This window comes from Tinamus guttatus, unplaced genomic scaffold, assembly GCF_059628265.1.
Source record: "Tinamus guttatus ecotype Peru unplaced genomic scaffold, ASM5962826v1 Tinamus_guttatus_pri_ptg000817l, whole genome shotgun sequence".
In the NCBI taxonomy this organism is placed as follows: domain Eukaryota; kingdom Metazoa; phylum Chordata; class Aves; order Tinamiformes; family Tinamidae; genus Tinamus; species Tinamus guttatus.
The window spans coordinates 203,579-218,130 of record NW_028289351.1 but is presented as its reverse complement, the minus strand read 5'-3'; the positions used below and the strand labels follow the sequence as shown (position 1 = coordinate 218,130).

Sequence of the window (14,552 nt, the reverse complement as noted above, 5' to 3'; positions counted from 1 at the left end):
GACTCAGCATTATCACTCCAGCTGCTTGCACCTACAGTAAGTTGTACGTGGGAACCAGCCATTCCTCAATGCACAGAAAACTTGAGGAAGTTAAAAACGAGAGGGGCAGGGAAGTGTTTTCCTTTGTGAGTTAAATAGGGAAGATTTTAGCATTGCTGGTGGCTGGGAGGGCTAAGGGGAAATTTGAAAAGCACCTGTGGCCCTAGATGGCTCTGGTGGCTAAGTCCGTAAGGGATCAGGTTTGTCCTTGTGTCCCCTGCAGAGAAAGCTGCTCTCTTCCCCTACCAGACCTTTATTCCAAACTAATCAGGACAATGTTCTCCCTGCAGGTCAGCAGCCAGTGACACATGCTGAGGACCAGCGTGCCCACCAATGGCCAATAATAGCAGCTCCAAACCTTTGCTCTTCCTGCTCACTGGTTTCCCTGGCCTGGAGCATGTCCACCCTTGGATTGCCGTTCCTATCAGCCTCATGTATTTCATTGCTATTTGTGGTAACGGCACTATCTTGACCATCATACAGGCAGAGTCGAGCTTGCACAAGCCCATGTACCTCTTTCTGGCCATGCTGGCTGTGACAGACCTGTGTCTGGTCGCCACCACCCTGCCAACCATGCTCCGCTTGTTCTGGTTCAACGTGCGAGCGGTCAGCTTTGCGGCCTGTGCCACACAGATGTTCTTCATCCACTCCCTGTCCTGCATGGAGTCCGGCATCCTGCTGGCCATGGCTTTTGACCGCTTTGTTGCCATCTCCAACCCACTCAGGTACTCCCTGGTCTTCACTGGCTCCAGGATAGCCAAGACGGGCTTGCTGATGCTTCTCAGGGGGGTCATCTTTGTACTCCCAACTCCACTTCTCCTGCGGCTGCTGCGGTACTGCAGAGCCAACACTCTGTCCCACTCGTTCTGCGTGCACCAGGACATGATGAAGCTTGCCTGCTCGGACAGGAGAGTCAACGTCATCTACGGCCTCTTTGCAGTCCTGTCCACATTTGGCATCGACTCCCTGCTCGTTCTCCTTTCCTATCTTGTCATCGTGAAGACAGTGTTGAACATTGCCTCCGGGGAGGAGCGTCTCCGCGCTCTCGACACCTGTGTCTCCCACCTCTGTGCCGTTCTCATCTTCTACATCCCCCTCATAGGCCTGACCATCGTCCACCGCTTTGGGGAGCATGCTTCCCCATTGGTGCACATCCTCATGGGCTTCACCTACGTCCTCATCCCCCCCATGCTGAATCCCATTGTGTACAGCATCAAAATCACCCAGATCCGGCAAAGGATCCTGAAGAGGCTGCAGAGCAGCACGGTGCTCTGTGTGCATTGACCACAGGCAGGGTTGAGCAGGGAGGCAGAGCCCTGTTCCTGGCCTATGTGGAATCTGTGTGTGACTTTACAATCCATCTACACTGGCAATCAGCTTCTAGCCATCCTTGTTAGCTTTGGCACCTGCGTGCATGTGAGATTGCCTGCCTCCAGCATACCTAGCACACCATCTCCTCCAGGAATGTTCTAGCAGAAAATATACAAGGGATGTACACAGGTACATATGGAGGGTGATGGAGTGATCCTGTCCCTCTTCTCAGCACAGATGAAGTCACTTCTTCAGTGCTGGGTCCAGTGCTGGGCTCTCTAAAACAATAGAGACATGGAGCTTCTGGAGAGGGTCCAGTTTAGGGCTGCAAAGGTGATGGAGCTGGAGCATCTCTCCTGTGAGGAGGGGCTGGAAGAGCTGGGGCTGCCCAGCTTGGGGAAGAAAAGGCTGAGTGGGATCTAGCAGATGTGATTTTCTAGCAGAAAAATATAGAAGGCATGTGCACGGGTACATACTGGGATCAGGATCCTTTGCCGTATCTGGGTGATTTTGATGCTCATATTCCTATGGGCTTAGGACAAATATTTCATTGGGTGAACTGGCAAGGCAAGAAGGTGCAGTGTACTTGTGTTATAAGTGTTGTTCAGTGGGCACTCTTCCAAGGGCTGACCGCCTTGGTCTCCCCATCTGCACTTCCAGCTCTGGACATTGATGCTAATACATATGGTATGGAGACCCACATTTAAACAATAAAACATCACAAAAACTACCTCTCATGTGGCTCTGACTTTTTTTTTCTGTCCTCACCATCATCCACAGCATTTATTCTTTACTCCCGATTAATAAGCAGAAAGTTTTGTAACAAAAGATCACAAGGAGAACAGCAGTAGCTCATCTTACATTCCAGGTGTGCTGCATGATGAAGGTGCAATTGCTGTGTGAAGAGTGTGGCATCTCTATCAAAGCCCGAGATGCAGCTAAAAGCACAATTTCCCCTTCCCATCCACCCCTCACATACTGGGTGAAGCCCTCTTTTGTGGAGAATTCTACTTTCTGGCTTTTTTTTTTTATTATTTTCCCTCTTCTGGTTTTCCAACACAATTTTTAAGTATTGAGCTCAAAACTTGCAGGCATTTTCCTTCCTGAGGTACCTAGTGCGTGAAACCCATCATGTTCATTTTGCAAGTGTTTAGAATTGGCTTGCACTGCAGAAGGTCATGGTTTGCCATACAACTATCAAAGGCCATCGAGGGGAGCACAGGCCACTCCATGAGCAGTAGTGAGTGGATGAATGAGATATGAGTGAGGCATTGCATCTGATTGCTCTGTAGTTATATCAGGGTAACCCAGCGCTAAATGTAATGAGGACAAATGGAAATTCGTGTCACTGATGTATTACACGGCCAAGAAAGAGAACACAGGCTTCATTTCTGTCCTTTTGCATAAAGAATGATGCTGTTGCCAAGGATTACAATGAGAGATATAGAACAGAAAAGGCGCAGAAGCCAGAGATGAGAAATCCTCAGATCTGGGAAACTTGTCATGCCGAAAAATATAGGTCTGATTTTGTGTTCTTGAATGCTGACATGAGCACCATGAAGATTTGCTAAAGCTCCTAAGGCATAGAATGAAAAATGATGCTTTATCAAACCTGCTATTGTAACTTGCAACAAGAATTTAGAGGCAAGAATGAAGCACAAAGAGAGAACAATATATTCTGCTGAGATTTCCTTGTTTCAGACCCTGTCTGGCTCGAACTCAGCCCTATCTCATTGAAACTGATGGAAATATTTATACAGTCTCTAGCAGTAAAGAAAAAAAAAGACTTCTAAATTTAAATCCTCCTTGAACCAACTGCATTATTATCACTTGCACTAGTATTCAGACTCATACCTCGTCATGCTAGCCCCTGAGCAGTTGCCATGGCCAAAAATGTCTGCACTCCTGCAGGGTTCCTTATCTGTTCTGTCACAGACATAAACACACAATGTGTGCAGAGGAAGGAGGTGGTAGTAAATGCCTTTGTCCTGTCACAAAAGTCATGTTATCTCTTGCAACACAGATATCTGAGGAAAGAGTAAGGTCTGCTTTTTTAGTTTTTGAAGATGCTAAGCCACTGGCTACAGCTTCTGCAGGTCTTCTGCTCAATCACTCCACTGAATACTAACCAAGACTTGAAAAGACTATTCCTGCTGTCACTTAAAACACATTCATTGCATGGAGAAGGGAAAAAAACCCTTCAAGCTTTCTCTTTATTGCATGTACAGATGAGATCTGAGTTAGCTGGGGCAAAGTTAGCCTTACAAGCTGTCTTGCCTTGTAAGTAAAACAGTTGGTATTTCCTAGCTGCATCAGGGACAGAGGTGGGGCAGAGCAGGCAAATGGGTCTTGTCACCTCGAGAGTACCCTGGTAATGCGGGCTCGTATCTGCTTGGTTTTCATGCTGTAGACAATGGGGTTCATCAGGGGTGGGACCAACATGTAGATATAACCCATGAGAATCTGTACCAGGGGAGAAGAGCTCCCCCCGAATCGATGTATCACGGACAAGCCGATCATAGGCGTGTAGAACAGCAGAACAGCGCAGACATGGGACACACAGGTGTTGAGAGCCTTGAAACGTTCCTCCCGGGAGGCAATGCTCAGCACAGTTCTGAGGATCATCACATATGAGAGCAGAATGAGAAGTGAGTCCAAGCCAACGGTAGAGATGATAACAAATAAGCCATAGATGCTGTTGACTGTGATATCAGAGCAGGCCAGCTTCATGACGTCCTGGTGTAGGCAGTAGGAATGAGATAGGACATTGTCTCGGCAATACTGAAACCTCTTAAGGAGGAAGGGGAGTGGAAATATTAGGGCCATACCTCGTATTGTGAACATTAGTCCCATTCTAACTATTCTAGGGGTGGTTAAGACAGAGGCGTACCGCAGTGGGTTACAGATGGCAACGTAGCGGTCAAAGGCCATTGACAAAAGCACAGAGGACTCAATGAAAGAGAGTGAGTGGATGAAGAACAGCTGGACCAAGCAGGCATTGATGCTGATCTCCCTGGAGTTAAACCAGAATATACCCAGGATGGTAGGCATGGTGGAGATGGATAAGCAGAGGTCTGTGAGAGCCAGCATGGAAAGAAAGACATACATGGGCTCATGGAGGCTCAGATCTGTTTTTATAATGAACAGGATGACAGAATTTCCCATCACGGAAATAACATACATGCAAAAGAAGAGGATAGAGATCCAGAGGTTTATGGCCTCCTGTCCAGGGATGCCTGTGAGCAGGAATACTGTGGGCTTCATTTGCGTGTCATTGAGCATGAACATGGCACATGGGATGGAGATGGACCTTCAAGCTGCGCTTCCTGCAAAGAATCACAAGAGATGAGGTGATATTTATTTGTGTTATCCCATTACCAATTTGAGTTGAGGCTCAAGGAAACAGAAGTAGGCATACCCAAAATCTTGGCCTTATTCTGTCAATAAAAGGTCTGGAATGAATCCTGTTTTGAGATTCCTGTGTTTCTGAAACACCTAGTACTAATAACCGTTTGAGGAGTTTACTATAAATTCATTAATAAAATAAAACAAAAAATAATCTCTTCAAGGAGTTGATTCTCTCTTGAGCTCTGGGCATTATGTGTAAAAGCAGGAAGGTCTGCAGAGCCTTTCTAAGCATAATTCCTTTGCCGTACTTATGTTCATTACAGAAGCACGATGAACACTATGTGTTTATCACACATATTCATCTTACTTTGCCCTTACTTATCCATGCGTTTCAGTGTCTCCTGGATGTGTCAATATTGATTGTAACTTCTTCAGCATAGCTACGCATTACAAATCTTCTCTGAAGAACTGGGTACATGTGGTACCCAGGTCTATCAACTCCTCTTGACCATCTGTCAAAGGTCAAGTTTCTGGCTCTCCAAGGACCAGAAGCTGACTTGAAAAATGCCTTTCCCGATTCATTGCTTCTGGTAGACTACCTCTACGTTTATATAACAAATAAGAATTCAACCATGCCAACAAGGCACTTATTAGAGTGTCAATCCAAACAGGAGTCTATGTCTTCTGGTCACACAGTGGTTGCATCAGTATCTGTCTGCTACAAGACAGCAAAGAGAGCTACTTTGACTGGTGGGCGACATTGTCGGTACACAAATCCCTCCAGCAGCCTTGTAGAAGTAATATCTATCAATAGCATGTGTCATTGTGCACAGTGAACAGGTTCCCTTTGCTGTACCTCAACACCTCTTTTTCCAGAAATTTAGGCAGTAGTTTTGCTTGTCTGTGATTTTTAGCAAATACCACACAGAATAATGTCTAAGACTTGTATATGAAATTTTAAAGAGCTCTAGTCAGATTCCAGGAGACAAAGCTATGCAGTTCCTTAGTGAACAGATATTTCAAAAGCTCTACTTGTATAAAAAACGCTTTTGGCATGCTTACTTAATATGCTTTTCAGACAAAGATATTACAAACTGAAGCTACTAGTGTTCTCTACTTGTCTTTCCCATACCCATCTTTCCACTTTCTCTGACATTCGGGGAAATATGAGAATGATTAAAATCCTGAAAATGGATGTCTCATGGTGAAAAATTCTAAGAACCTCAGTCTATTTGGTATATCAAAGTGAATTAGAAGATCTGAAAAATCACAAACTACAAGTCTTTACTCAAGAGACAAGATTTTAGGTCAGTCTCCTTCAGCCTAACTACCAAGATATAATAAGATGCAAAGTTTTAAGTGTGAGGCTAGGCAAATTCAAATTAGATGCAAAGCAATACTTCAGTTATAAATAAAGAATTGCAACAATTCCATTAAAGCTGTGCTGGATTGACCATCCCTGGTGATTTTTTAATGAATATTGGAGGAGTGACTGGATGAAGGCTCATTTGTTCCATGCCATTTATTTGGAGGGTTTTATTCTCTCTATTTTAAATGAGATGAACTTGAGGCCAAATGTACAGCCTTGATAAAGATGAAAAACAGGAATACTTGTGCCCTACTGGGTCTTACAAAGTGTAGTGTTGAAACCAGTGCCTGGATTAGCATATCCATAACGCATTGAAAGGTTTGTCTGTGACACTGTTATTGCAATCAAAATTCAGAAGCTAACATTTTGAACAAAACTGAATACATTTTCTTTGTTCTCTGATCTTATTCAGTAGACCATTTTTTTTTGCTCTGAAAGTGAGCTCAAATTCTGTTGATAAAAAGGGTAGTTCTCAAAGACTGCATAAACACTTTCCAGACCAAAAAAAAAAAAAAAAAAGGATTGGTGACTCCCTGTCAAGCAGCCCTTGTCACTGCAGGTGTTTGGCTGTCTTAGCTGTCCATGGTATCAGGTGAGAAACAAAAGACTATCTGCCAAATGCTATGCAGTCTGCTCACCGAAGTGCAGGAAGATATGGAGCTCTAGGACATTGTATGCAATACTTACTACTTGCTGTTATTCAGCTCTGCATTTGTAGACAGAGAATTCAAATATTTGATCTGAGGCAGCTTTGTTTTAGTTTAGTAGTATCATACATTGCTTGACCGATAGCCACAGAGCAGGGCAGGTAGGAGCCAAGGATCTATGGTCAAACCCGAGAAGAGAGTCCATGGAGAGACCAAATTCTAAAAGTAACGGGTTCTGTCCAAGGACGGACCCCCCTTGCAGCTTCCACACACCAGAGTCAGGGCACCCAGCCCCCAAACCCATGGGCACCATGTGGCATGGATTGGCTGTGTTGGCAAGTCATGGAAGGTTTAACAGAGCTTGGTGATTCTGAATGCTACTGCTTGCCCAGTGGAGGATTCTGCTGTGATTTAGAATTACTGCTCTCTCCTGGTGTATTAACATGACTTGGTTACTTGTCTTTGCTTTGCGTTTTAAAGACATAAAGGTAGAGGAATGTGCTAACATACCTAGTTCTGCTGGAAGTCAGCAGTGGTTGTCACCCTGAAGGACTAGGAGCTGTAGAAGAGTTCATCCTGGCTTCAGGCAGGGAGCACTGAGGGGACTGCATAGCAGTGTCTATGAAGTGTCATGTTGTGCATCTCCATCAAGTCCATTCATCCGCCTGAGACACTCAGCTAGTTATTTTTGTACGGGTCTGTTTCCACCCTCCCCACTGCCTGTGAGGACCCAGAAGAAAGGTGATGCAGGTGACCCTGAAGAAAGGTGTGCCCGCTGCTGAGTCAACCCATTCCTGGACATCTAGATTTTATCCTTGCTCTAGCACCCCGGGATTAACCACGTGTCTATCTCAGGGGCAAACAGGCTCAGATGTCAATGATCTTGTGGCTGCCACCTGCTCACTGACTCTTGGGGCATCCATTTCAAGCTGCCTCAAAGTCTCCAGGTGGCCTAGTTCAGCATCTGCATCCAGTTGTACCAACAACTGGGTGTGGAGCCAGAGAGAGGCCTTCAGCAACACGCATGATACCACCATGCCCTCTTGACTTTGCACTCTTGACAATTGCAAACAGGGTCCCAATCCATCCACAGTTCAGCTGAGCCGTCCTTCCTGGAGCAAAACCCTGATTTTTCTACAAAAGAGGGCTTCACCCAATGTGTGAGGGGCTAGATGGGAAAGGGGAGCAATGCTTTAAGCTGTATTTCGGGTTTTGATAGGGTGTCACACTCCTTACCCTGCAATTGCATCTTCATCACAATGCACCTGAAATATAAGATAAGCTATTTCTGCTCTGTCTTCTTTTGTTATGAACCTATTTTGGTATGAATAATCTACAGCAAAGTGTGAATACTGTGGATGATGGTGAAGACAAAAAGGTAGAGCAACATGGGAGGTGCTTTCTGTGATGCTTTATTATTAGATGTAGGTCCCCATACCACAAATATTTGCACAGATATCCAGAGTTGGAAGTGCAACTAGAGAGACTGAGGTGGTCAGACTGGTGAAAAGTCTTTGCTGAGCAACACTTTATAACACAAGTACAGCACATCTCCTCACACTGCCAGTTCACCCAGTAACATTTGCATCCTAAACCCATAGGAATATGAGCCTGGCATCACAGAATCACAGAATTATTGCAGTTGGAGGGGTCTTTGGATACGATCTAGCCCAACTCCCTGCACAAGGAAGGTCATACGGAGCACAGCACACAGGATCATGTCCAGGCGGGTTTTGAATATCTCCAGAGAAAGACAATCCACAACCACTCTGGGCGATCTGCTTCAGTGCTCTGGCACCCTAACAGTAAGAAAGATTTTCCTCAAATTCAGATTCACCTGCCTGCGTTTCAGTTTGTGGCCATCAGCTCTTGTCCTATCACTGGTCAGCAATGAAAATAGTCTGGCCCAATTCTCTGTCCTTCCTCCCTTAAGGTATTTGTACACATGGATAAGATCCCACTCAGCCTTTTCTTCCCCAAGCTGGGCAGCCCCAGCTCTCCCAGCCCCTCCTCATAGGAGAGATGCTCCAGCTCCATCACCTTTGCAGCCCCAAACTGGACCCTCTCCAGAAGCTCCATGTCTCTATTGTTTTAGAGAGCCCAGCACTGGACGCAGCACTAAAGAAGTGACTTCATCTGTACTGAGAAGAGGGACAGGATCACTCCATCACCCTCCGTATGTACCTGTGTACATCCCTTGTATATTTTCTGCTAGAACATTCCTGGAGGAGATGGTGTGCTAGGTATGCTGGAGGCAGGCAATCTCACATGCACGTAGGTGCCAGAGCTAACAAGGATGGCTAGAAGCTGATTGCCAGTGTAGATGGATCATTAAGTCACACACAAATTCCACACAGGCCAGGAGCAGTGCTCCGTCTCCCTGCTCCACCCTGCCTGTGGTCAACGCACACAGAGCACCGTGCTGCTCTTCAGCCTCTTCAGGATCCTTTGCTGGATTTGGGTGATTTTGATGCTGTACACAATGGGATTCAGCATGGGGGGGATGAGGACGTAGGTGAAGCCCATGAGGATGTGCACCAGTGGGGAAGCATGCTCCCCAAAGCGGTGGACGATGGTCAGGCCTATGAGGGGGATGTAGAAGATGAGAACGGCACAGAGGTGGGAGACACAGGTATCGAGAGCGCGGAGACGCTCCTCCCCGGAGGCAATGTTCAACACTGTCTTCACGATGACAAGATAGGAAAGGAGAACGAGCAGGGAGTCGATGCCAAATGTGGACAGGACTGCAAAGAGGCCGTAGATGACGTTGACTCTCCTGTCCGAGCAGGCAAGCTTCATCATGTCCTGGTGCACGCAGAACGAGTGGGACAGAGTGTTGGCTTTGCAGTACTGCAGCAGCCGCAGGAGAAGTGGAGTAGGGAGCGCAAAGAGGACCCCCCTGAGAAGCATCAGCAAGCCCGTCTTGGCTATCCTGGAGCCAGCGAAGACCAGGGAGTACCTGAGTGGGTTGGAGATGGCAACAAAGCGGTCAAAAGCCATGGCCAGCAGGATGCCGGACTCCATGCAGGACAGGGAGTGGATGAAGAACATCTGTGTGGCACAGGCCGCAAAGCTGACTGCTCGCACGTTGAACCAGAACAAGCGGAGCATGGTTGGCAGGGTGGTGGCGACCAGACACAGGTCTGTCACAGCCAGCATGGCCAGAAAGAGGTACATGGGCTTGTGCAAGCTCGACTCTGCCTGTATGATGGTCAAGATAGTGCCGTTACCACAAATAGCAATGAAATACATGAGGCTGATAGGAATGGCAATCCAAGGGTGGACATGCTCCAGGCCAGGGAAACCAGTGAGCAGGAAGAGCAAAGGTTTGGAGCTGCTATTATTGGCCATTGCTGGGCACGCTGGTCCTCAGCATGTGTCACTGGCTGCTGAAGTGCAGGGAGAACATTGCATTGATTAGTTTGAAGGAAAGGTCTGGTAGGGGAAGAGAGCAGCTTTCTCTGCAGGGGACACAAGGACAAACCTGATCCCTAAGGGGCTTAGCCACCAGAGCCATCTAGCGCTCCAGCTGCTTTTCAAATTTCCCCTTAGATCTCCCAGCCACCAGCAATGCTAAAACCTTCCCTATTTAACTCACAAAGGAAAACACTTCCCTGCCCCTCTCGTTTTTAACTTCCTCAAGTTTTCAGTGCATTGAGGAATGGCTGGTTCCCATGTACAACTTACTGTAGGTGCAAGCAGCCGGAGTGTTAAGGCTGAGTCACTGGTTTAAGTGAAGTGGCAAAGCCAGTCCATTTCTGAGGCGAGACCTGTGAAATACAAGCTGGGGAAGAAGCTCAGGGCTAGGCAATACTTGAGCAAAAGCAGAGATGTAACAACCTATCAGCAGGATGGGACCTGAAGAAAAAGGCTGTGAGCAATAGTGCAAAAATAAAACCCTAAAACTTTGTTTTTCAAGACATTTGCTAATCCTGTCTCTTTCTTCTACTACTGGAGCTTGGAATCAATAACCAAGGTTGTATGTTGGACCCCACAGCATCTTAGACCGTGGGGTCCTGTGAGCACATTTTGGGGTCCATGTGGATTAACATTAGAGGCTGGGACACAGCAGGGCTGTCCTGGGGAGCTGCCGGCATGTCCAGGTTGGACACAGCAATCACAGGGTGGCAGCTGGTCCTAAAGAGACCAGTGTGGAAGAAATGGCCCAGAAGTGGTGTCAGGCTCATGGCCCTGCCCGTACAGAGATACTGTAGCACACTGCCTTGCAGATGATTGCAAGGTCCTTCTCCAGCCCAAATCACTTCAATACCATTTCATGACCCCCATAGCTGTCTGAAGCCCTCTTGCACCCATAAGCATGGTTACAGGAAGGTGAGCCAATGATGGATCCGTTTCTCATGTCTTGCATTGAGCCAGTACAGCAGTAGAGCATTGCTTCCACATTTTTGAGATTAAAACGTTGAGAAAAACTATTCATCGCGCAGCATGAGATATTCCCATGGCAGTCTATAACGCAGGAGGTATCCAAAATTGAACATAGATGGAAGAATTGCAGTCAGCTGAGGGGAGTTTCTTACAGGGATTTAGTCTGATCTTGAAAGAAAATTATAAAATCCCTGTTGACCAAATCCATGCATGGCACAAGCCTTGGTGGGAGGGTAAACAGTGGGGACAAAAGATGGTGCAGCTGTGGGAAGGCCAGAGCAAGCGCACAGCTTTGGCGCTGAGAAACTGGGAAGATCACCACCCTCAGATCCAGGTGCTTTTGCTTCCTTGAAATCAGTAGCAAGGTGGAGAGCACTTGGAGGGAGTCAAAAAAATGGGAGGATGGGAAAACATAATATGTTGAAAGACCAAAAAAACTGGCAATTCTATTTAGGAAGAGATCGGGTGGTGACTCATCTGCAGTCTGCACACATTACCCAGGCAAAAAGTGATCACTGCGTAGGCAGCCACAGATACAACCAAATCTCATCCTTTGGGTGAAGACAAATGAGAGAAATAATGTCGAAAGAGGTAGTGGAAGGACTTTTTCTGAGAGTGGGGTATTTTCCCAGGGACTTATCTCAAGGCTGGTGTGAGACTGAGGTGGGCAGGGAATGCTGTGTTCTTTGCCTCATTGCAGCCTGGGAATTGGATGGGACCAGGTACTCACTGAAATCACAGGGAGTGACTGTCCTGGGGCTCGCACATTGCAGAGAGTAACCTGCTATTTCAGCTCTGAAGCAGAAACAGCCACTATTGCCCCCATTCCTCTTACAATGATCATTTCCAGACCTCCTCCTTCAGAGCTCCACACCTCAGGCTATTTCCCACTTGAGTTTGCTCCTGCCTGCGCTGCCCTCATCCCTTCCTGCACCAGCCACATCCCCTTGCTGAGGCACCATGTGCTTCTTCCCTCACTCCTCTAATTTCTCTTCATGCTAAAAATATACATTTTTCTCATGTATTTTTTTTTCCTGTATTTGCTTCCCCACCTCTGCTTCTTGGTGCGATGTTGTCTGCTGGACTGGAGACTCCCTTAGCACACAATACACATGTAGTAGTTTTCCCTGCACAGCTCAGAACTTGCCCTTCTTGATACCAACAAGTACACAGAGTCTTTGCTAAATATTTCGTGGAAATAACTGATCCCAGTGGTCATACCACGCCAGTGACTGCACCATGATGGTCAGAGGCTGAAATGCAGACAGAGATCAGGCACCATCACCCAGTTTACCTGTGCTCTGCATCCAAGGCAGGAAGAGCTGTCCGCACGGCACAGGGAGCAGCAGAGCCACCTTCTTGGAAAAAAACAGCAGCTTTTATAGTGCATCTCTGCAGGGACCATCCAGTTCCTTGGGAGCCAAAACAGCAGCATAATTCATGGTTGAGCCACTAATCCCAGCCCCAGGGAAACGGGATCCATTCCTGGGCTTGGCATCACTTTAAGCATGTGAGCATGGGCTGATGCTGGGGTGGACAAGTGCCTTGCTGTGGCTCGTAAGATGAGCTCTGCTCTTGACTCCAGCTGGTCCTGAGGCTCTGAGGTCCACGCCGTGCCAGCCACCAAGCAAGCAAAGGAACAGAAAGCACCCGAGGGGCTCCCCAGCCCTGTCCTCGGCCAAGGGTCCTGCCTGCAGCGTGCGGTGGCCAGCCGTGGTGTACTGGGCTGCAGTGTCCTGCAGAGGGACCTCTGAGCCCAGCTGCAGGCACCGCTGCCCAGGCTCTCCTTGGCACAGGCCAAGGCTTCTCAGAGGAGACGTGTGGGCTGGACCTCCAGGGCAGGCCCTGCTTCTCCAACGGAGCTGCTGCCTCAGTGTCCTTGCACCTCCCTATAGGATGGGTGCAAAGACATCTGGAGAGTGCCTGGACATCCCCAATGCAGCAGGGAGATGGAGAGAGGAGCATGTGCTGGAACATCCATGAGGAAAGCAGGAGCTGGAGACTTTCTGCTGAGTCACATGCAAGGGGCAGGAGAGGTTTTGCGGGATCCCCAGGCATACCAGAATTTTGGTGCTTTGAACTCACTTTCCCTGTTCCCCAGGGAGAGCACACAAAACATTTTCTCCCTAGTTTGAGGCACTTGGGATGTTCTCAAGCTGTGTCCTAAATGCTTTTGCATAGCTGAGTCAGGTCAGTGACACCATGCAGGCAGTCACACAGTCTGTATTATCCTTCCCTTTCTCTGGTCCAACAGCATCCGAGTTTCTGTGTCCCATGCCTTTCAATGCAGCAAGTGCTCTCAGAGCAACCTCATCCCAACTTGAGCACACTGGTGACACCATGAGAGCTGGTGCAGCTGCTGGAGCACAGCAGAAGCATCTGAGTCCTTCCCCTCTTTGTTCAGACCTGCAAAATGGTGATCTTCAGGATTTTTGGCCCATTTTAGGCCATTCTGTGATCTCCAAGGTATGTGCTGACCCTCTGCATGCTCAAAAAAGCACTTTTCATCCTTGCTTAAATGCTTCAACAAGGGATAAATCTGGGCTCGTGCTTCAGCCGATAGTCCTGCAAGAAGGTGCTGTGAAGAAGGGAAAGCAAGTGTGTGCTCCCATGCAGGCTCCTCCTGCCTGGCACAGATGCCTTGGCTGTGCATGGGCTTCTTCATTGAAAACGTTATAGGTGGGAAGGAATGAGACGGATTATTTGATATAAAGCAGTTTTGGACTCACAATAGTGGGTTAGACATATCTGCTTTGTATCCATTTTGTGAACAGCAGAGAGATTGGTTCTGAGCACTGGAATCTAGGATGAGATGTGAGCACAATTTTCTCCTCCTTGGATGTCGTCCAGAGTTCCAGTCTGGCTCTACCTGCTATAAATTAGTCATCAGACAGTGATAAAAAAGATGTAAAAATATTTTATTGCTACAAAGCACATGTCTTTGCCTGTCCCTGGTACTTTAATGGGTTATTGCAATGTTAATAGTCACATACACAATATTGTAAAAGCCAGGATTATGTGATCCCTCAAAGTGTCTTATAGCCTTGTTTTCTATGAGACCATAAATAGTCGCCGCTAAAGCGCAGTGGTGTGTCTGTCTATCCAGCACACAGCAAAGAGGGCCAGAAGAAATTATGAGTTTTGAGGTAAGACAAATAAAAGATGACTGAGAGAAAGATCTGAGTATGTCTAATTGTCAGCACAGAAAGAGAAGGTGATTGAAGGAAGGTACCAGTTAGCACAGTTACTAATGAAGTCATGATCTGACGGCAGGGAATGTGCAGCTGGCTGCACCATTGACAGCCATATGGGTGTCTACCTGCCCGTCCTTCCTCCCTTCCTGGCATTTGTGGACGACTGGCCATATGCAGCTGAGCTGGGCTGGAGCATGGAGCTTTGGGGACATTCCCACAAGCTTCATAAGAACCAGCAGTGAAGGAAAATGAAATATC

General features: G+C 47.3%; 3 protein-coding genes across 4 annotated transcripts; 1 reads left to right on the top strand and 2 right to left on the bottom strand.

The window, feature by feature from the left end:
* Nucleotides 1-372: 372 nt before the first annotated feature.
* On the top strand, nt 373-1,323 carry LOC104572677 (olfactory receptor 51G1). The gene has a single exon (XM_010219843.2). It carries the CDS (start codon nt 373-375, stop codon nt 1,321-1,323), a length of 951 nt encoding a protein of 316 aa, XP_010218145.2.
* A 2,379-nt stretch (nt 1,324-3,702) lies between these two features.
* Nucleotides 3,703-4,766, bottom strand: LOC104572678 (olfactory receptor 51G2). 2 transcript variants are annotated; one of them, XM_088537597.1, is made up of 2 exons: nt 4,730-4,766; nt 3,703-4,604 (listed from the first exon to the last, which is right to left on the bottom strand). In XM_088537597.1, exons 1-2 carry the CDS (start codon nt 4,764-4,766, stop codon nt 3,703-3,705), a joined length of 939 nt encoding a protein of 312 aa, XP_088393723.1. The 2 variants fall into 2 exon arrangements, with proteins under 2 accessions (XP_088393723.1, XP_010218146.2); XM_010219844.2 differs by lacking the exon at nt 4,730-4,766 and having other exon boundaries at nt 3,703-4,638.
* Nucleotides 4,767-9,114: 4,348 nt separating this feature from the next.
* On the bottom strand, nt 9,115-10,065 carry LOC148591442 (olfactory receptor 51G1-like). Its single transcript, XM_088537601.1, has one exon. It carries the CDS (start codon nt 10,063-10,065, stop codon nt 9,115-9,117), a length of 951 nt encoding a protein of 316 aa, XP_088393727.1.
* Between the last annotated feature and the right edge of the window lie 4,487 nt (nt 10,066-14,552).